The sequence below is a fragment of the Chroicocephalus ridibundus genome, chromosome 8 (genome assembly GCF_963924245.1).
Source record: "Chroicocephalus ridibundus chromosome 8, bChrRid1.1, whole genome shotgun sequence".
NCBI lineage: Eukaryota > Metazoa > Chordata > Aves > Charadriiformes > Laridae > Chroicocephalus > Chroicocephalus ridibundus.
Genome location: NC_086291.1, coordinates 49,772,577 through 49,793,971, shown reverse-complemented (window position 1 = coordinate 49,793,971; position 21,395 = coordinate 49,772,577). Strand labels below are relative to the sequence as shown.

The 21,395-nt window shown below is 51.9% G+C and overlaps 1 protein-coding gene across 5 annotated transcripts; it reads right to left on the bottom strand.

Annotated features, from left to right (window-relative positions):
- Nucleotides 1-2,147: 2,147 nt before the first annotated feature.
- On the bottom strand, nucleotides 2,148-20,067 carry SCNN1B (sodium channel epithelial 1 subunit beta). Of its 5 annotated transcripts, none has more exons than XM_063342943.1 (15): nucleotides 17,743-17,971; nucleotides 17,370-17,603; nucleotides 13,727-14,045; nucleotides 12,508-12,812; nucleotides 12,338-12,471; nucleotides 10,893-11,086; nucleotides 9,920-10,023; nucleotides 9,274-9,437; nucleotides 8,724-8,831; nucleotides 5,259-5,376; nucleotides 4,466-4,541; nucleotides 4,219-4,276; nucleotides 3,863-3,924; nucleotides 2,893-2,968; nucleotides 2,148-2,699 (listed from the first exon to the last, which is right to left on the bottom strand). In XM_063342943.1, the coding sequence occupies exons 3-15, from the start codon at nucleotides 14,035-14,037 to the stop codon at nucleotides 2,334-2,336; spliced, it is 2,076 nt and encodes a 691-aa protein (XP_063199013.1). In that variant the 5' UTR covers nucleotides 14,038-14,045; nucleotides 17,370-17,603; nucleotides 17,743-17,971; the 3' UTR covers nucleotides 2,148-2,333. The 5 variants fall into 5 exon arrangements, with proteins under 5 accessions (XP_063199013.1, XP_063199014.1, XP_063199011.1 ...); XM_063342944.1 differs by having other exon boundaries at nucleotides 12,338-12,812; nucleotides 13,727-13,839; nucleotides 13,955-14,045; nucleotides 17,743-17,969; XM_063342941.1 differs by lacking the exon at nucleotides 17,743-17,971 and adding an exon at nucleotides 19,988-20,067 and having other exon boundaries at nucleotides 12,338-12,812.
- Nucleotides 20,068-21,395: the final 1,328 nt, after the last annotated feature.

Here is a 21,395-nt window from a genome sequence, read left to right as displayed (position 1 = left end):
GAGCGTGGCTGCTCACCAGCCCAGGAAGGCTGGTGGTGAGGGAGGAGGTCTGTGCGCTGCATCCTCGCTTAACTGTGCCAGTTCGTAAGGAATCTGGCGCGGAAGGATGAAAGCGTCATATCCTTCTTCTCCTAGTGGAGAGTAGCAAGTCTACTGTTTGCTTAATGTGTAAAAGCTGGTCGTCTGTTGTTTCTGAGGCAAAACTTCTGGAGGCATCGTCCCCGATGCTAAATAGCCTGTAAAGCTTTTTGGTGGAATGAGTAGGAAGTTCTGCAAATGAAACTGCTCTGCTAAATGGCAGTGTCAGCTTCTAAATAACCCCCCTATCTCCTGATTTTTCAAGCGGTGGCAACTAAAACAACCGCGGCCTCTAGCTCGGGAGGTCCGTGAACCGTGGGCTGCCAGGAGGGAGAACCAGAGGAGGGGCTGTTCTGCACGTGCCCCGGCTGCAGGTTTTTCCCTGTGCATTGTTTTGCGAGCGCCGTCAGAATCAAAAGCCTCAGCCCGGTGGGTTGCTGAAGCGACAGTGAAACCTCTGCACGGTTTAAAAATCTGCTTCTAATCTGCGTGGTGTCCTGCGCGTGCTGAGCGAGAGGTGGTGGGACTCCAGACGCTGAGCTGAAACCCAGGAGGACGTGAAGGAGCGCACCATGGGTACACACCACACTCCGCTCATCCTCGCCCCTGCTTTCTCAACAGCAGAAAACCCAAATGGGCTGAGAAGGTGATTTCCAAAGCTATTTTGTTATTTAAGAATCTGAATTTAATTTTAAAAATGGGGTTAAGCTTCTTGTTCTTATGATGACCAAGTGAAATTGGAAAATGTCTGTAAAAAATTCAGATATCAGAAGTAACAGAAAACCAAACCTTTAGTTTAAGTTGCCATAAAATTTTAAAAAATCATGAATCAACCCATAAAATTAAGGCTGCAGATACTCTACGCATTATTATCTTGTAGCTACTGCAGCAGTGTTAGAGCAGCTATACACCAGTAATGAAGGGTTTGACTTTTTCAGTGAGTTTTGAACACAGAAGTTCCCTCACGTGGCGCGGCATCTCATCCGGCAGATCATCCCCCGGTTCCTTGGTCCTGCTCGTGGTGGTCTTCAGCAACTAGACCCACCGCTTCCACCGCCGCCGAGGGGAGATGGAGAGACCCTCATCACGCTCTGCCCCAGCGGCTCTGCCCCGGAGCACCGTGCGCTTGGGGACCTTCAAGCGGAGAAGGAGCGTGGACCCCCCTCGCTGCCCCATGCTCACGCCACGCTGGGCGCCGTGCCCAGAACATCGTGTTCCCCGGTCCCATGATTTAACCACACAATCATGTTTCCTCTTGAAGTTTTACAAAAGTACTTCACTAAGGCAAGTCCAGGTGGGTTGTGATGGGCTCCTGGGAAAGCCGGGGGCCAGGTGAGCTCTCTGCGTCGCTCAGCCCAGGCCCACAGGGACCACCAAACGCCCCCCGCCCCAGCTTGTCCCTGTGCTGGGGCGAGCGCAGCACCTCCTCCGCACAAGCCGCTGCCATCAGCCTCTTGCCAGCGCTGAACTGCACCCGCTGCCAACAGGAAACTTAAAGGCAACTTTTTTATTTATTTATTGCCAGGAGTGGTACTGTTGAACAGCCGGGCGCTTCCTCCCCACACCCGGGTCTTTATGGAGGCTGGGGTATTTATCTCGGACACATTAAGAGCCGTGCCCACCTGCGGTGTGAGCGTTTATAAATCCTGAGCAGCAAACACCAACAGAGCATCCAGGGCTCCAGAAGCAAAGGGACTGTTTTCTTTCACTCTCTTTCCGTTGTGGTTGTTGAGGAGTGGAAATGCTGCGACCTCAGAAGTCCAAAGCAGCTTGGGTCCCAACCCCAGGGTCCGGCCCACGGCGCAGCACACACTGTGCCGTGTCTCAGCATCCGCCAGGCCACGGCCGTGCATCCACCATCAGGACGTCCTGGCCTCCCCCCAGCACCGCCTGCCAGCGTGGCCACAACCCTCCCTCGGCCCCCGGCCACAGCCCTCCGCGGCTGCCACCACCCCACTCTTCTCACTAAGGAGCGCTTCCCACCCGTGTGTTAAAAAGAAACGGTGACTAACGATTATATAGCAATACTGATGTGTACAAGCTCTACACACTAAAGCCAGAGCCTGACACTGACTTTAGGAGGTTTATTATGGGGTTTATTAGACAGAGCTTCTTCACAGGGGACGGTCGGGGAGGGGAGGACAGCCAGGGCTTTTTAGTTCCTTCCTAATTTTGATAGAGAGTAGAAGATCACTCAGCAAGTGGCAAACTGAGCACAGTGATGGCAGCCGTTGGGCAGTCAGGGGGTGCGCTGCTCACTCGGTTTCTGCGTCGCTGTCGGGACCGAGGACATCGAGGGGCTGGACACGCAGCGAGTCGTAGTTGGGCGGGGGGGTGCCAGGCTCGGGGGGCAACGCCTCGTCCCTGGGGAGGGCACCCCCATCCTCGTGCTGGAAGCCCAGGTTGGTGTGAGCCTCCACCAGCTCCGACACCGTCGGGGGCGCGTCCGGGTACCGCGCCTGCGCCCGCTTCTGCTTCAGGCCCTTGCACCAGCCGATCACGTTAATGATGGTGATCCACAGCGAGTCGATGATGATTTCCCCAAACTCGATGAGGCACAGCACGGAGCCCCCCATCCAGAACCCGAACTGGCCTCCCAGGCTCGACAGCAGCCAGACGATCTGCGGGGAGGAGAGGGGAGTGAGCCGAGGCGGCGGAGCCTGGTCCCTCATCAGCCCCCACCGACCACCCTGAGTGCCGGAGCAGGGCCCCCAGCTCCTCCCTGCCGAGCCCCTCGCCTCGTGGGTGCTCCCTGGTGCTGCTTCGCAGTGACCTGCCCGGCGCCGGCCATTGGGGAGGGGAGGTGGCACTCACCGTCGTGGCGGCAGACTCCGAGATGGTGCGGTAGTTGTACTCCTGGAAGTAAATGTTCAGCTTGATGATCCCGTTTCTGTAAGAGACAAACGGCAGCTCAGAGCAGAGCCGGGCCGTGGGCATCCCGCGCCTCCACTCCAAGGGCTGCCCGTGGGAAGGTCCGCGCGCAGCCCGGACGGAGCGGCTCATGGGTGTCCACCGAAACGTCTGCCGGGCACATGGAAAAAGTCAAAAAGTGCCACTGACTTCGAAGGGGAAAGATGTGGTTCTGAAGTTCCTCCTGAAGAAGCATCTGGAAGCTGCTCTGGGGCTGTTTGCATTGCTTTTCCCAACTGCCCTGGCTGGTCCAGAGGGGCTGTCGCCCCCCCTCGGTGCCCTGCACCTCGTGTTCCCGTGTGCGCGCACAGAGCGGCTGCATCGCCGCCGACCGCCGTACAGGGGGCTTAGTCTGTGAAGCCATTTCCTGCTTCTCTGGTGTTTTTTTTTCCCTTTGGGGAAAAAATCTCCTCTTTTCTCCCTAATTCAGGGTTTAGGTTCTCAAAGGGTAACTGAGCAGCTGCCCTGATTTTGGTGCATCCCCCCCTGCTGCCACTGCTGTTGGCAGATTCAGAGCAGTACGAAGGGACGAACGTTATGATCCAGGAGCTGGACCCTGGTGGTTCCTAGCTCGAGAGCCTCCAGACTCCTGCCTGGGGCCAATGCGAGGTGCTGTGCTTAACGCCGATTTCACCTTAACTGCATGTGTGAGTTTGTCTGACCCAGATTGTCACTCTGGAGAGCAGAGGATACGCACGAAGCGCATTTCAGGTTCCCTTGATGTATCTTCCAGGCAAACATGGAAGATGTCCCGCCAGATCTTGCCCTCCCTTTGCATTAGCACACGTGTGCTCTGGCCCATGGCCAAGGCTCATGTTAATCCGATGTTAACAGGCTCAATGGAGAAGATAAAGCGGTTGTTCCTTTCGCTTACCTGTCCAGAGTCACATTTGTTGACATATCCCTTTCATAAGACAGAATATGGAAAATCCAGTCCTAGGAAAACAACACTTAGTCAGAACTGAGCGGAAGCATCCTCTCTGGGCACCCCCAGGGCAGGAACCCAAGGGTCTTGGTGCGGGACCCCCGGGGAGGAGGCGCCGCCGTGGGGGGGGTTCCCTCCTCCCATCTCGTGCCCTGGCGGCTGCTGTTTGCCTGGACGCTGAAAATGTGTAATTTAGCAAAGAGGCACTTGCCACCCGGACATTAGCTCTGAAAATACTGGGTGATTCACGTGGCTAAGAACAGGTAATTATTAATGAACGTTTCAAAACAAGAAGTCGGTGTTACCTCCGAAGCTTCTGAGGGCCAGTCTGCCATGGAGATGGTCATCTTGTACTGCGTGTCGCTGGAGAGAGGAAAGGAGAGCATTGGTACAGAAGTTTCCCCTCCCCTGAAGTCACTGGAACTTCAGTTCTCGTGCAGAAAAGCAGCCCTGCGTGGTTTGCTGCCATTTTAGAAAGGTCAGAATTGATGGGAGAGGAAACGCAGGATCCCCTCCGCCTTTACAGCTGCCAGAAATGGCGTAGGTACTTACTTGCATGTTTCCTTACAAGAGTCGATACAAATCTGCCTGTGTCTTATACTTGATCTCAGTGACGAATAGCAATATGCTGTTTGGTGAAAACAAAAAAACCAAAGCATCTGTTTAGATAAAGACCCCGCTTACTGGATTATATCAATTTCATTTAATAAAAATAGATATTTAGCTACGAGCCTGCTCCGCAGGTTTGCTGTCTTCCCCTCCAACCTTCCTTTCCTTGAGAAACTCGGGCAAAGCGGCCACGCAATTGAATAATAAATTAAAAATACATTTTAATTTTCTGCAGGCAGTTTCTACGGAGTCAGCTTGCCCGGTGTCAGTGTTTTCGGCACAGCCCTGCAGGGGTAGGAGGGCAGCTGCTGCCGGCTTCTGCTCGCCCAGGGAACACCGTTTCCCCCCCAGCCATACTCATCCTCGCGGGAGCCCATTGCCCCTGCTCGGACCAGTTTGTCTCTGAACTCTTCAGGCACAGAGGCCTGGAGCATCACCCCTTTTCCTCTTCCTTTGGTACCCAGAGGCTCCCATTACCTGCCCCGGCTGGAGGCAGCCGTCTGGGAGAGACCTGCCCCGGGGCAGCGCGGAAGCTGAGGTCCCTCAGCCCGTGGCCAGGACCAAGATTTCACCCCTTCTCCCCCAACACCGACGCCAACGGCCATGGGGAAACTGTACAAAAGCCAAAGCCATTCACCTGTTGCATTTATAATAGCAATAAATATAATAGCTCCCGCCCCTCCTGCCTGCCGGGACCCTGGGAAGGCTCTGCAATGAGTGTTGTTCGTGTTCTTACCCCAACCTGGGTTATCTTCGTTATTGCAATAATTTACCCCTTCAGGTAAAGGAAACATATAGTGACCACATCCACAGATTTCAATCATGTGATTTTGGAAACAAGAGCGCAGGCAAGCCTGAAAAAGGGAAGAGGGAGCTGCTTAGACGCGGGCTGAACCCCCCTGCCCGCCTCTGCGCTGCCAGAGTCTACACTGGCTGTGACAATTACTCGGCTCTGAGGTATTTTCTCATTTTTTGCATTGAACAGAGGATTTTGTGGCTGTACACAGAGAAGGTCGAAGCTGCAGAGGGAGCGGGTGCTGCCGGAGCCCACCCCTGCACGATGTCGTGATCCCATCCCATCCCTGCGTGACGGCATGATCCCATCCTCCAGTGTGCCCTGAGCATCCCGGGCGGCACAAATCACACTCCCTTTACAATGGTGAGAGGAGGCGAGCGGATAAGCTGCCGCGCGCAGAGTTGCGCTGCAGTTAGGGTTCTCCTTGTGATGCATTTTTACTGCTGCTCCTCCAGATTTTAAGGTACGTCCCGGTTGTGAGCTGCCGGCGGGTAAGTCACCTCGCGGGAGCAGAAGGGAACTCGGTGCCTGCTCCCGGTCGCACAAGAAACTGCTCATTTCTTAACTATTTAGGGCTTCGTGGAAGTAATAAGGAGTTTCCAAAAAGGAATAAAAACATTCTGTTACATCCATAGACGCTGCTGTTGTCTCCGGGCTTTATATGGTGTACCAAAAAAGGGCTGGTTTCCACTTTAAAGCCGGGACTCTAAAAATACTTCAACATAAAGAGCAGGTTTTAGAAATACAAATTATCCTATCTTGTGCATCTGCTTCTCTCCTTGGAAGGATTGCCGCCGCGGCTTCAGCAGCTGCCGTTAGCTCAGCGAGGCATGACGCTAATCACCTGAGATCGGAGCGGGATCCTGGATGAACCAGCGCACAAAGCAATAACAGAGTCTATGAAAAGATAATTAAATTTAACAGCTCCAGCTAGGTAGAACAACCCGAGAATTTCGGTGCGATACAGAACGCTTACAGAGTTCGCCGCCATCGGGGAGGGCTGGAAAAGCCCGATTTTGCTGAGAGGTCTCTGAAGTGACGTGAATTATGTGGACGCAGAACTCCAGCCAGCATTTAGCAACTTTTAAGTAATAATGCAATCATTTCGAGTATTTGCTGAAACGTTATACAAGCATCTCAAAAAGTAGGGTAAAGTGGTCCGATTGTTCTCATTATATAAAGGCAAGAAGGTTAAAACCCCCTGCTAAGACCGAAGCCCTCCCACTTGTCTGGGGTGTCTTCTTCAGGCTCTTGTAAATAACCCCCAAAATGCTTTTGATGTTTTCCTTATTGCCACCCTCCAGAAATGCTTCTCCCTTATGTTATGGCCTGTTACAAATTAACCAGTGCTTCATGTTTACACTATATTTTTCTACAGATTCAAGGTTTACAAACACTCAACTTTCTCATCCCGATTTTAAAGTGAGGAAAAAGGCAAAGGTCTGTCTTCATTTCCCACGCAAAACGAGCAGGCATTTTCAGGGTGAAAAAATGACTTAAAAGGCTTAAAAAGAGTAGGAGCGTTCAGGAGAGGAACCCCTCCTGTATATTTCTCTCCTGTCAGGGATAAATATGACTTGTGTACACAAAATACAAGCTGCTTTGCACACGGGAGGAATGTCATGGGGCACAAAAACTAAACCCCGGAGCCCAACAGTTCTCCAGAGAGCCCCGAGCAGCAGGAACCAGAACTGCTGGAAAGGGCTACCAAGGTGATCAGGGGACTGGAACACCTCTCTTAGGAAGAAAGGCTGAGGGATTTGGGTCTTTTTAGTCTGGAAAAAAGACGGCTCATCAATGCTTACAAATACTTAAAGGGTGGGTGTCAGGGGGATGGGGCCAAGCTCTTTTCAGTGGTGCCTGGGGACAGGACAAGGGGTAACGGGCACAAACTTGACCATAGGAAGTTCCACCTAAACGTGAGGAGGAACTTCTTTACCCTGAGGGTGGCAGAGCCCTGGCACAGGCTGCCCACGGAGGTGGTGGAGTCTCCGTATCTGGAGACATTCCAACCCCGCCTGGACGCGTTCCTGTGCCACCTGCTCTGGGTGACCCTGCTCTGGCAGGGGTTGGACTAGATGATCTCCAGAGGTCCCTTCCAACCCCGGCCATGCTGTGATTCTGTGAAAGGTGTCACATTAACGTCACAGCAAAAGCTTCCCAGAGCTGCAGTGACCGTTCCCGCTGCTGTCCTGGCTACGGCAACACACGCAGCTGTGGGGATTGCTCAACAAGCCCTTGAGTTTAGAGAATTTAGCCTGTTGGACATGGATAACAACTACAGCCTACCCAACAACTAGATCGACCCCTTGCTGGTTGATCTACCTATAATTAAAAGCTTTCAGCCAAGCATGGAAATCGTAGGGGGGAAGAAAGGTATTCTCACAGCTGAAAAAGTAATTAATTGCCTTAATGGTGTGGCATGAGCAGTTATTCTTTTTGAAGGAGAAAACCTGCTCTGCAGCCTCCTGTGGCTTTGGTGGGCAGCCGGCAGAGGAGAGCCGCTCCGCGTTCCCAACTGGACACGCTGGAAGGTGTCTTTTCCCGGTGTTTCCCACATTATTAAGGAACTGGCATTAGCCAAAGCTGTTGGGAGTTTCAGCCTGTTTCGGATGCTCTCCCCTGCACTTGCTGGCTCTGTCACCTTGGGGCGCCAGCAGTCAAAAAGGGGGGAAAAAACCAAAGAACCAGCAGGTTTTAAGGGACCAACATCCCAGGCGCACCCTGCGCTCGCTTTGCCTGGTTTTCGGGATGAGTGGGAACCCTCCACTTCAGCAAGCCGAGCTCTGAGGCCACGGGAAAGGACCAGCATTAAACTGCGCTCATATGTGGAGCTAAAAATACCTGCTTTTTTGTCTGCAAATTAGCACTTTGCTGGAAGGTCACCCAGGGCAGGGTCCCAGGTAACAGCAGAGACCCTGGGAGGTTTGCTGCGTTTCGGCTTTTGAGAAAATGACAGAAACGACCACTTTCCTCCCTCTCAAAATGAAACAAAATTCACACCTGACTAAGGGAACATCAACTGCGGATGCCCTTTCCTGGCCGTACGAGCTGTTTTGGTGTGAGAATGAAAACCGGAGATTACGCTAAACTGTGCCGCCTGCCAAGGCAATGTTCCTTATCTTTTGATGCAAGTCTGAATACCTGCATCGTTAGCTCTTCCTCCTGCAATACACAGTTATTTTCACTGGATCCACTGGGATAGTTTCCAAACCTGGGGCTACTGAGCGTTCAGACTCAAGTGGTGGTTTATTACCAGAAAAGAAGGTTCCTGTACTTAGGTTATGCTTTCTACTTTAGCATTGCTGATGCTCCAGGAACCCTGCGTGCTACTCAAAGATTTCAACTGCCTTGATGGTGTTTCCTAAACAGCCTTGTTTGATTTAAACAAACCCCGTGTTTTACCTGTATGGAATAGGAAGTATTATATTGGCTATAGAGATTTTTTACGGGGACATCAGACCCGTTCATGGTGCAGTCGCTGTAAGGATAGCCCATCCGTTCCAGTTCATCCTGAAAGAAAACCGAAAACAGCAAACTTCAGCAGCTAGCGCTCCTCCCCAGGGCCCTGGTGCCCGTTTTCTAGAGACTCTATAATTCCTGTATTCCCCGCTGGCTTTGAAAAAAAAATCCAAGAATCATAGGCGGCAGAGCTGAAGCAGCCCATTCCCCAGGGCCGGATCGCGGCAGGTGAGGCTGTTCAAGAGCGAGGCACCTTCTGGCATGCTAAAGGAAGAGGAAACAATGACCTGAGCTCAATATTTTGGCTTCAATAAAGCACTTTGCTGGGACAGTTACATAAAAGTCTCCATAAAGCGTTCCAGCCCCCAGCTAGCGTATACCTTGATTCTTTTGGTTTGAGCCAGTTCAGCCAAGACTTAAAACAAACTTGGTTGCAGTCCCATCAGATAACATTATTCTCAGACAATCTGCTCTAGAGGAATGCCACACATACCACTAACACGCCGATGGAGGTTTCCGTCCCGGCCATTGCATAGATGCCCTGATCCTTAAGGAAGGGGAAGCTCTTCTGTTGATGCAGCATGAGCCTGGCCCCGGCAGCGGATGACAGGTAGGGGATATAGTCCTGCTGGCTGATGTCCAGAATTAACTTCAGCCCTGGGATACCAGAAAAAAACACTCAGAAGAGGAATTGTATCGAAATGTGAGTCTTTGGGGAAAAAAAAAAAAAAAAAAAGAGTCTATTTTCTTCTCGCCGTGCGCAAAAACCTCCGTTCTGTGGGGAAAAGCCGGGGTCTGGCTGCCATTGCAGCCTTGTATGTGCATAAATACACAGGACGGCGAATCCACAGGATGGGAATATCTGATAGAATGTTCAGACGTTGCCTCAGATACTTCAGCTATCCAGATGTTGCACTTCTGCAAAGTAACACCTGTAGTGGCATCACTTGTTTCTACGTGGCACATTCCCCTTGTAGGGGTTTATCCCCTCCTGGAAAAGTTACTCCCTGCTGGAGCGCTCCAGAGACACAGAAATCATAGATCTGTTATATCTGACAGAAATGGCCACTGAGAGAAAGGATAACTCCCAGCTCTTCTGCTCCTTTAGCTCCTTCCCCCTTAGCAAAGCTCTCTCTTACCAAACTCAGCTCCAGGGTTGGAAGAATTCAAAGCCTCTTCGTCCATGCCCCAGTTAAAGATGTAGCAGTTCCCGTGGTCTGGGTGATAGATTTGGGTGAAATTCCTGGAAGAATCATGCACATAAACCCGTGACTCTCAGGCAGGACTAAAGGGTGGTAAAAGAATTAATCTGGTGGGACCGGTGCTTGGTGGTTAGGTCTGGGATTCACTTTAGATTGCTTGGTTTGTTGAACGCCTGTATAGAAATTTCAGCTGATATAATTTCAATCAATCTGCTGTTGAAAAAAAAAAAAAGCAAAGCAAGGTACCGGTGTGTACTGAGACACGGCCACTGGGGATAACGCTTTGTCGGAACATAAAGGACTCATCTGTCACACAGATGAGACAGAAATAATTGCTTGATCTGAGCAACGGTAACAGCTTTTGGCTGGTGTTATCTCTTGTTCTTTGATACTAATTCTCTCTTCCTCTCTGCAGGACTCCCTGCAGCCCGGGGTGCTGGCGTGCACTCATGTTTCTCAAAACTGTATGTATAAATTTGGCGTTCACAAGAAATAACGATGGTTAAAATGCATTTCTCAGAGCCCTGTGTAAAAAGAGGGGGGGGCTGTAACTGGGGGTTGTGCCAGGGGTACCCTGACTCAGCACCTGGGCTGGCAGCTGGGTATCGCTAAATACCCTGGGAAGGTCCCACGGATGCTGTTGGTATTGATACACTATGAGCAAAACAGCCCATCCAAAATAATACTCAAGCCAGCACTATCCCAAATTAACCCGTTTCATCCACGATCACATCCAGAAACCTTCTGGGAAATGTTGTTAGAGCCAAGGATCAGCAGAAATCTCTTTATCAACTGATGTATACCTCAAAAAGAGAAAAGAAAAAGGCTGTCACGCCTTTAGCATCCTGTACCATTCCTGATGGGACAGAAAAAGGCACAGAAGAAGGCAGGGAGCTCGGTATGTACCTACTTGTAGTTGCAGGGTTCGGCCCCATAGAGACACGCCAGGATCATGTCTTCTGCCTGGTAGCCCATCCTGATTCTCTCTTGCAGGGGGACTTTGGAGAGGATGCTGGTGGACTGCAGGATGTACCACTCCGTCACCGCCTGCGCCGCGCTGGTGAAGTTCCTGTAGGTGCAGTTGTCGGAGCCCTGATGGCTGCACTGGGGACACACAGCAGGCAGGTCTGAGCCTGTCCCATGTCGGGGGACAGCAGGAGAGATGTACGGCATGCACACCCTCTCCCTGCACGCTCGGCTTGGTGCCAGCCCTGCCTGCTGCTCCCGGGGGAACGAGGGAGGTATGGCCAGACAGGAGCTGCGGAGCCGGCTCTCACATCCGTATGTGCTTACAGATGGGTCCCTCCCCAGGGAGATTTCCCAGCTGAGCAGATTCTCCATCAGTCCCAGCGTTATCTCTGCAAGCTTACAGAAAATATCACTTTTTGGCCAATTCTATAAGGCTGGCGTTGCCCCAGCTTCCAAGGTCTGTTCAGGCAGAGTCCTTGGAGCCTCCGTGGGGCAGAGGGTGCGGGTTGTGAGACCACCATGTGCCTCTGCGTGAGGACCACAGCAGGAGAGGGACAGGGGCAGCAGCCGAAGCCTCTCCCTGGCATTTTGGGTGCCGGACCCAAGGAATTGGTGAAGGTGGCGGGGAGCCTGTGTGGAGCTCCTCTGCCCCGGCTGCGCTGGGCGACCCCAGAGCATGTACAGCATTGTCCCCTGCGCGGCCGGCAGGCTCCACTGACCAACGCTGTGCACAGCGCGGTTACTGCCCGTTGCCCACCAACTTTTCCAGCATCCCTCTCGCCAGAGGCTGACGGACCTGCTGGCAGGATCCACTCCATGCCTCTGACGCAGTGCTGGGCTGCTACGCACCGTCAGTCCTTTTTTCCGTGGGGCACCTGCTGATCATACTGATGTTACGCAGCTACGAAAAATTCACCACAGACTAACATAACATGGCTCCTTGCTGAGTTTCCTTTCCTTTAGGGAAGAATATTTAGGGTATGATCCTGCTGTATGCAGAAATCCAGCAGCTTCGGTCAGGTGTCTGGCTGTGTGGGGATCTGCGGGGGATCAGACACCCCTCTGATATTTAAAAAAACCTTAAGATGTCTCTGTGCTGCCTTCCTCAAAAAACCAAGCGAATGGCTCTGCAGCATTGAAATAACGTGCCATAACTTGCAAACTGCCCATGGGCTCCGCGTGCCCTGTACCGCGGGTGCCGCCAGCACGGGCAGCTCCGGGCCCCGGCCCAGCCGGACCAGAGCACCGAGGCAGAACGGCCACGGGCAGCTGGTGAGGAAGAGACTCTTCAAGATCAAGAGATCTCCATGCTGCAGCTCTGCCAAGATGCCCAGCGCTACCCGTCCCTTGTCCCTCCCCGTCTGCCTCCCGCGGGACCCCTCTCACCAGCTTCACCGCCAGCTTGTACTTCTTCTCTTCTGACGTCGCATTGGCTGGGGCAGGCGGAGGAGCCGTTTGGTTGCCCACAGCGGTTTGGTTGTCCACAGCGGTTTCATTGCCCGCAGCCATTTGGTTGCCCATGGCGGTTTCATTGCCCGCAGCCATTTGGTTGCCCACGGCGGTTTCATTGCCCACAGCCGTTTGGTTGCCCGCAGTGGTTTCATTGCCCGCAGTGGTTTGGTTGCCTGCAGTGCTTTGGTTGCCCGCAGCGCCTTGGTTGCTCTCAAAGATGTCCAGGATGACGGGGTTGTCTTTGTCGTGCTCGTCGATGAGGACCAGGGGTATCTGGTGCCAGAGCTCCAGGTCGAGCGGCGGGGAGATGTTCTCGCTGCTGTTCCCTGGTGTGGGCTGCAGGATCCTCTCCAGCGCCGCCTCGATAAGCCTGTCCAGTTCTTTCAGCAGATGCTTCACCTCTGAGTATCTGCAGGACAAAGAGCAGTTACCAAGCGATGTTAAGGTTGTGAGGACATGGAGCAGCTCCTCTGTTGCTCCGCTGGGCTGGACCTTCCTGGGGAGCTCAGATCCCTGCCTAAAGATTTACTGGAGAACGATGGGAGCTTCCATGCAGTGCATGGCCAGTTGGGACACGGGCATCCCAGCAGCCTCCAGCCATCTGTAAAACCAGCCGGAGGATAAACAGTGGGAGGATAAACAGCGAGAGGAAAACCAGCGAGAGTTCTGCGGCGGTGAACGGTGTTCTGTCAGTGCAGAACCGAATTGGTTGTATTTCGGTAATTCACTATAGTTTATGCAAAACCTCTCTAGCAAGCAGAGAGAAAAAGAACCAAATTCCTGTGTGTTGGTCGAGAGCATCTTGCCTTGGGCTACACTGTTGCATGGATATAAATTTGAAGCAACTCTAACAAAAATCAGTTGCTCCTCTGAAATTACAATCGAGTTATATCACTGCAGCTCCCAGCAGACACGACTGTTTAACCAGCTCTTAATGGCCGGAGCATGAGCGATAAGAGGTACGTTCATGGCGAGGAAGGAGAAAGAAAGGAATTGTGGGGAAAGATCGAGAGACTGATTTTCGTTGTGACAAGCGAGTTGAACTTCGAGTTTTCCCTGAGCCAGGGAAAGTTTGCAGGGAGGCAATAACCATCATTAGATTAACTGATACAGTAAGGAAAAGCAGGCGAACTCGCAGGCACACGAACGCTCCTCTGGACCTGAGCCGTTCACCCTTACATTGTTCTCCTTTATTTGGTTTTTAGTGACACTTTGGGAGTCAAAGGATCATTTTCATTAATATGACATCTGAGACAGGAACGGACCCACAGGCCCTTATGCTAGCAGTATAAAAATAAATCAATTAGGCAAAGAAAAACTTACTTGAAAGGGTTGGCATTGCAGACCGTGACCGCCGGGAACTTCATGGTCTTAAAGCCAATAGAGAGAGATGAGGTGACATTGTAGGAGAGGTAGGTGTTGATGAGGATACCCCACTGCCAGAAGACCAGAGAGGCAAAGAGCAAGGTTAGGAAGAACCAGATTAATTTCTTCTTGGGCCCCTCTTTGATGATGCGCTTCGGGCCGTGGGTGTTGGTGTTGTCGCAGTACCAGACCAGCAGCTCCTTGTAGGTGTAGCCAGGGCCCTTCTGCAGGCGGTGCAGCGCCCGAATGAAGTACTTCTTCAGGTTCATGCTGCTGTCTGCAGGTGGGAGAGGAGACATCAAAACAGCTAATCTGAGAGGCAGGGTTTGTATTACACCAAGTACACTTGTATGGTCAGCAAAGCAAAGGTGGAGTAGTTACGTGACGGCACGACCACGGTTTTATAGCCCGGGAGGAACTCAGGGCAGATGTTCTGCAGGGCCACGCCGTGGCAGGGGAATGGCATGGAGTCCTCCTGAGAGGGTACAAGGGGGAGGTTTGTGCTCCGCAGTTCCAAAAGTGGTGAATATTCTTGTCCTGTCCCTTCTAGGGTCGGTTTTGGCCTCACAGGAGTTAAATGACTTGGACCTGCTGGATATGGCTGTGCCTGCGGTGACCTGCCCAAGGACTGGCACCCCTGGGGGGCCCTGCAGACGTTGCAGTAAATAGAAAGACAACTTTTTAGGAAGTCAGTGTTTTGTGTGCAAGCTGGTATATCTCCAACATCGTCTGAAACCTTTGCCAACGTTAGATGGACCAAGCAGTACACGCACGAGCTGGTTTCAGGTAGAATTCAGGCTCACGGTGTTTAGGTTTCAAGCTAATATGGGGCTTAAGACAATTTTTCTTCAAAGTAAAAAGTATTACAGTGCACCAGGCTATCGGAGGGGGCAGGAGAAGAGGACCTGGAACCAGCAGCACCTTTCCCAGGACCAGGAATGCTGCTCGGTGCTGCTGCCCGCCAGAGGAAGGAAAACGGATTGTGTTTTTTTCACCAAATTCCTTTGTCTTTCAGATACTATCGGTATGCTTCCCCCGCTCATGTGAGGGATGCTGCATATTTTACATTCATATTGCGAGTAAATAGAACATTTTGTGCTGCTATTTTAAGGTGAGAATTTGTGTTACTAAATCTTAATATCCTGAGGCAGGATTTCAAAACAAACCCGAGTCAGCTGCTTAGAACATTTCTCCGCTTTAAACTGCGGGAGAACAGAATTAAAGATTAATGCTGCGTGTAACTCAGCATCCTAGAAGAAAGAGCGCTGAAATAATACAGCGATATTTCCCTAATGAGCAGCACTCAGCAATGCAGAAACTAGATTAACATGAAGTTACTTGTAGATCGACTACTACCAAAGGTACAAGAAGAAGCTGAAAGGTGCGCACAGCCCTCTTGGGGAGTGGGAGCAACTGTCTCTTTCTCACTTTTCAAAAAAAAAGGTAATACCGATTCATTGATTTATTGGCCAGATCTGCAAAATCTCCTGAGTAGTATATAGAGAGTTTGATAAAAGTATAAAACCAATAGATTTTGTGATGTCTCACCCCATGATGCAAAGAGAGACGACGACTTTCATTGCACGCCCTATTGCATGTCATGTTAGACGTAGCCTAACACCATGAGGTCTCCATGGGAGAGCACTTTGGAAAGAAGAAACTGCTGCTTCCCTCCAAGATTTGAGGGCAGGCTCTACTCTCATGTGAAAGCCTTTTATTCTCCAAGGAACACGTTTCCTGGGTCTCAGACCTGCCGGACCCCCAACCCACCAGCTCATCGTTGGCTCATTCTCCGTCAACTCGTGCCACAGAGGTTCTCACCCCCTGCTGCCTGCAGAAAGGTTTATTCACAGCTTACATTGCATCAGATGCTCGCTGCCTTTTGGGCAGGACTATAATGAAATCAGGAGGAACGCTGTCAGCCTCTGCTTAGTTACCCGCGGCTGGAGGGAAGATGTATAAAAGCTGGTGAGGGACTTTTTAGAACGTTGGGTAATGGTAGGACTAGAGGGAAAGGATCAAAACTAGAGATCGGTTGATTCAGATTAGACGTTAGGAAGAAGTTCTTCACCACGAGGGTGGTGAGACACTGGAACAGGTTGCCCAGAGAAGCTGTGGCTGCCCCATCCCTGGAAGTTTTTAAGGCCAGGCTGGACGGGGCTCTGAGTGACCTGATCTAGGGGGAGGTGTCCCTGCCCAGGGCAGGGGGTTGGAACTAGATGATCTTTAAGGTCCCTTCCAACCCTGACAATTCTATGATTCTATGTGAAACACACACGATGCATCTGCCCGAGCTTTCTGCTGCCGCGTGTGAACACCAACCCCTCTCGAGGCACAGCCCCAGGACAGCAGCGGCAAAATACATTTAAATCCAGAGAGACTAGCAAAGGCAAACTAGTAAATATTTTCTGCCTTTTAAGAAATCCAATAAAAGATTTAGATTAGATTAAAATTTAAAACACACTGGGCAAAATCCGGCCCGGCTGGACCTGACTGGCCGCATGCCCTGCAGCGTCTGTTTGCTCGGCTGTTACGGCCCGCTCCGGCCAAACACGGAGCGTGGGCTCCTGCCGAGAGGCTGAGACCTGCCACGGAGGCATCCCAGTTTGTCCTACAGATCTTCGTGGGTTGCTCATCAACCTGACATTGCTGGAAGAAGTTATTATTTCTTTTAAAATTGCTTCCCGAGGCTGAAGTTTAGCTTTTGTTCTCCCTGATGGCAATGGTGAGACACGCTTACAGGTTGAGGAGCGCGCACGGAGTAAAAGCTCTACTTTCATATCTGAGTAAAGTTAAAGATACTGAACAGCTAATTTTGATGCTGCTTTATCTCTGTTCACAGTTTTGCAGGAGTCATCGACACACTTGTTCTCCACCTTGAATTTATTTCCATTTAAATGAGTGCTCTTTGCAAAGCCACGGTATGCTTGCTAGCGATAGCAAGGGGAAGACGCTGTCCTTGGAAAGGAAGACCAGCTCCAAATCAGTTTTGAGCAAAGGCTGGAGTGCCTTCTAGATCGCTTTATCTCTTCACATCACCAACCATAAAAACACTGTGCTGAAGGGCAGCATTTTCACATTTTAAAGTCAGATTCAGGCCACATGGTGGAAAATAAGGCTAAACTAGTTTTTAGGTATGTTTTGAATGGGTTCAGAACTTTTTTCCCCCCAGTGTCAAAGCTACTGGACGTGTTCTTTCCAAGCACTGCTCCATCCCATGGTCCCACGGGACACCTGCCAGTGGGAGCGCAGGCAGAGGGATGGGGACGGGGATGGGGACGGCTGGAAGGGCATCCTCAGGCAGGATGCCTGCAGCATCCCCACCCCGCCATGAAAACACACAGATCCCAAAATTCAATAACGAGGCTAGCAAAGGTGTGCTGGCAATACAGCCAAGCAGACAGTCCCAGGTTTTGCAAGGGACATCTTAACACGGCAGCAGGGTGAAGGAGTCGGGTTTACTCTTCCTTTAGGCATAAGCTGTGCTTTTAAACAGGCCGTTCAAGAAAAGAAATGTGGCATTAAGCAAAAGCTGCGCTTGACTGTAGTCGGATGACTTTTTTTCCAATCTTTTTTCTCACTTTAAGAGTTTTCTTCTTACCTTTATTTCCAGAATGTTTCCAAATAGACTTCTTGTTTCTTTCTCGCTGCTGAAAGCCCCTTTGTGCAAGGCGCCTTGCCCGATTAGAAGCCAAAACCTCTGTTATTTGGGGGATTCCTTGCCCTGGGCACAGATGCTCAGTGCTCGGATGCTTTAGGTGTTCGGAGGGGGTTTGGTACTGGTTTTGGTGCCAGCCTGGAGCCTGTCCTGTTCTTCCCCATCAGCGGGCTGTACCTGGAGCAGAGGAGTGACAAGTGAGGGACGGCAAGACTTCCAGACGACCATCACCCCTTCCCAAAACTCCCACCAGAGAAAGGGAGCGGTGGCTGCGGTGGGACAGGAGCCGGCGAGGAGATCAGGGCTGGGGACTCACAAGGTGCTTCCCCCTTGATGGACGGACACGCAGCCCTGCTCCTGCTGGTGCGTGGCACATAGGGCAGTCTCACGGTTACAAAATCTGTCCCTGCTGCCACAGCGTGTGCTGCTCGAGGGCCCAGACACTTGGCAGCTCTCAGCTGCCGCTCACTGGTTTTATTTCTTGTTTGGCTGCTCCACTTCCAAGGCCCCGGTCAGGGAAGGGGAACACGCGCCCGTTAGGCTCCCTCACTCCTCTTCCTCCTTTGCATTTTTTATTGTCGCACTGCTCTGTTTGCAGAACTGGTCTTTAATGTGCAGATAAGAACTGACTTTGTCTCCTTTGCAGGTGGTTCCAGGGAACCGCCGCTGCTTCCCTTGCCACCTCCCTGCTGCCGTGCTTTGCCCTGGGCTGTCCCTTGTCAGCACCCTGGTGTCATCAAAAATGACTGTCAGGAGCTGACCCCGGGGACACGAGAGACCCCTGCGGTGCACAGGGTGTCACGTGCCCCTCTCCTGGCCGTACCCGCATCCCCGTGATGACCGAAGCCATCCTAAAAGCAGCCTGCTCCTGGTTCTGATGTGGTTTGCATTGTGCTGCGAAGGAGGCGTCCCCACCTTCCCCCAGCAGCCGTGGGTCCAGCCCTGCATCATCCCAGCATCATCCCAGGTGAAACTCCTCCACCTTACGGGTGAGATCAGACTCCCACGTTACGAAATGATTGTGTTGACTGTGTTGAACCTCCTCTGGGGTTTTCCTAGGGCAATTGCCACTTAAAGGAAATAAAGACATAAGCAAAAACTCAGCACGCTCCTGGAAGCTCCAGGGTGGTACCTTGGCTGCAAAACCACTCCAACACTACCGGGCCTGATACTGCAATTATTCAGTACTTTCTCTGCTGGGACACACAACAGTCATTCCTCTTTGATCATCAACTGTTCATCTGCCATCTTCTCCAGAGCCTGATGAAAAGACCTCGTTTTCCTAGAGAAAACATTTATGCTATCCAGTGGTATTTTTGCAAATTAGAGGAAATGTTTTTATTATATCACCGGTTTACAGGTTGGCAGTTGAAAGAGAAAAATGGAGCAGAAACGTCTCAGCGGGCAATAAAAGCCCTTCCTGAGCCCGGGGTCACAGGGTGCCCGGCAGATGCTTTGCCTCGCCGTTGTGTGTGACGAGAGAGCGGCGGCCGCTCGCAGCCACCAGGTCAGACACCCACAGCCGCCCCAATTCACGCAGGCGCCTCCGTGTGCCTAATCCCAACAGGCATGCGTACAGCACTCGAAGAGTATTTACAGTCTGGAAGTTTAGACAGCATTTGCCTGACTCTCTGTACTGTATGTTAGACGCTCCATCCCTTTTTCCCCTGCCTGTGTTTCCCGTGATGTCGCTGTCTCCTAGGACGATGACAAGCCTTACTCCTCACGTGCCAGTAAGGTCACATTTCTGAGAGTTAACTCTGCTGCTTGTGCAATGAACGACGTGAATCCTGGAACTTAGAGAGGAGCAAAACTCCTCTGCAACTCCCTCCACGCCCGCAGATCTCTTATTCTGCAATAAGGCCAGTGTCCCAGAGAGGGAGCATCCTCTGCCCTCACCCGGGAGGCAGCAGCCTGGGGTGGATGCCGCCTTTCCCACAAATACTGAGTGCGCTGTGGTTTGCTTCCATACCCTTTTAGCAGGGAGATTAAAGAAAACCCTGTGCAAACAGAGGTTAAATCATAGAATCATAGAATGGTTCAGGTCGGAAGGGACCTTAAAGATCATCTAGTTCCAACCCCCCTGCCATGGGGGGCCGTAAGAACGACTACACCAGGCCGCACAGTGCGCACATCCAGAATACCTGACGGGCGCGAAAACCCGCGCCGATGTTGGAAAAGCAGGCAGAGATCGGGCGACTCCCCGGCTGTATCGGTGCAGGGGGACACCGCGACCGAACTGAAGTTTTACATTCCAATTCCCCCCCACCCCGAAAAAAAAAGACAAACAACCCAAAAAACCAAACCAACAAAGGACCCCCCTTATTTTTCTCCCTCTATAAAAGTAGCTTAAAAGCGCATCCCCCACTGCAAGATGCAGGGGGGGAAAAACAGGATTAACGTTTAAATGCTGACATTTTATCTAACCCAAGCAGATCCTGCCCCACCGAGCCGGTCCCTTCGCCCGCGGGCATCCCTCCGGCGGCCGCTCGGGGCCGAAGGGACCGGCCATCCCCGACCCCTCTCCCTCTCCCCGGGTTCCCCCCCCGGTCCCTCCGTACCTGCCGCCCGCGCCGCTCCGGCAGCGCTCCCCGCTGAGAGCGGGACCGGCCCCGCCGCCTCCCCCCGCCCCAGTCCCGCCCCATCCCGCCCCCTTGTCATTGCACGACGGTGCATCCAAACCCTCCCTTCCCTTCTTCCTTTCAGCTGGAGTCGCTCCCGGAGGAGTCGTGGCTCCTCCAGGCTTCGTTGAAACCTTGCTTTAAGTTTGTTTGTTTTGTTTTGTTTTGTTTTTTCCCCCGCAATTTTAATTTTCTCCTAACGCCTCTCCAAGGAATTGCAGCCGCTTCTGCTGCTTCTATCCCGGTCCTACAAAAACCACGGGATCTTTGACCAGCGTGGGGTCAGAAGCACAAATCTCCCCGTAACGCCGCCCGCTCCCACTTCACAAGAGGCTGAGGAAGTTGTGCCTCCATCCCACTGCTGAGAGATGAGCACCTCTTGTTGGTTTTTTTTTTTTCCCCCCAAAAGAAGGAAAAGTCCTATTAGAGTGGCAGACGTGGGGGAAGGAGCGCTTGGGTCGTAGCTGGGATGCGGCCAGTCGCTTGGAAGGTGCAGGGACAATTTCGCAGCAGGACCAGGTCTTGTGGCCACTGCCCTGACCCCTGCGCTGCGGCAACTTAACGTGGGGCTCTCAGTCTGGTTTGAGATGTCCCAGGCACCAGGACATCACCTCGCTGCTTTGGCTTCCCTCGAGCCAGCCATCACCCAACATGTCCTGGCCCAAACCGTGAGACATGACAGGCCTTTGACACAGATTAAATAACTGCAGGTGAACCACACTAGTATTTTGAAACAATCTTATAATCCTTTTTTTTAAAGACCTTATAACATTTTTTTAGAAGATTTTTTTTTTTTTCCCTAAAAAAAGGCTCCCTGGGCAGCTGTGTTTACTATCAAGACAGCTGCTGGGCACGCTTTTCTGGCAGTGTTTTGTACACTGTGCATCTTTCAAGTATGAACTACGGAAGATGTTGATGCTTAAACAGAAGGGGCAGAACTCTGCCTCGGTGGCAGCAGCGGCAGGCTGTGCCTGAAAGGTGACGATCTCTTCCCAGGAAAAATGAGTTCTGCTTCCAGAAAATGACAAGGGAATTAAAAGACCGAGCAGCTCTTCTATTTGCTTCTGAGCGTGGAACACGAGCGGCTCGGATGGGGCTGGGTGCCCTCATGGGCACCCTCGTAGCCCGGTTGTCTGTGATTTTCACGGTGGTTAGCATGCGCTTTTGCATTTTATGACTTAATCTCAGTCTTACATGTCTTGCACGCTGATTCCTAGCGATCTCATAATTATCCCTCAGCGGGGGCTGGAGAGGCACACACCCCCACCATTTATTTTCTATATTTTCCTGCACTGGGGCCAGCCCACCGCATGCCGCGAGGTGGGATCCCTGAACCCAACGCTACTGT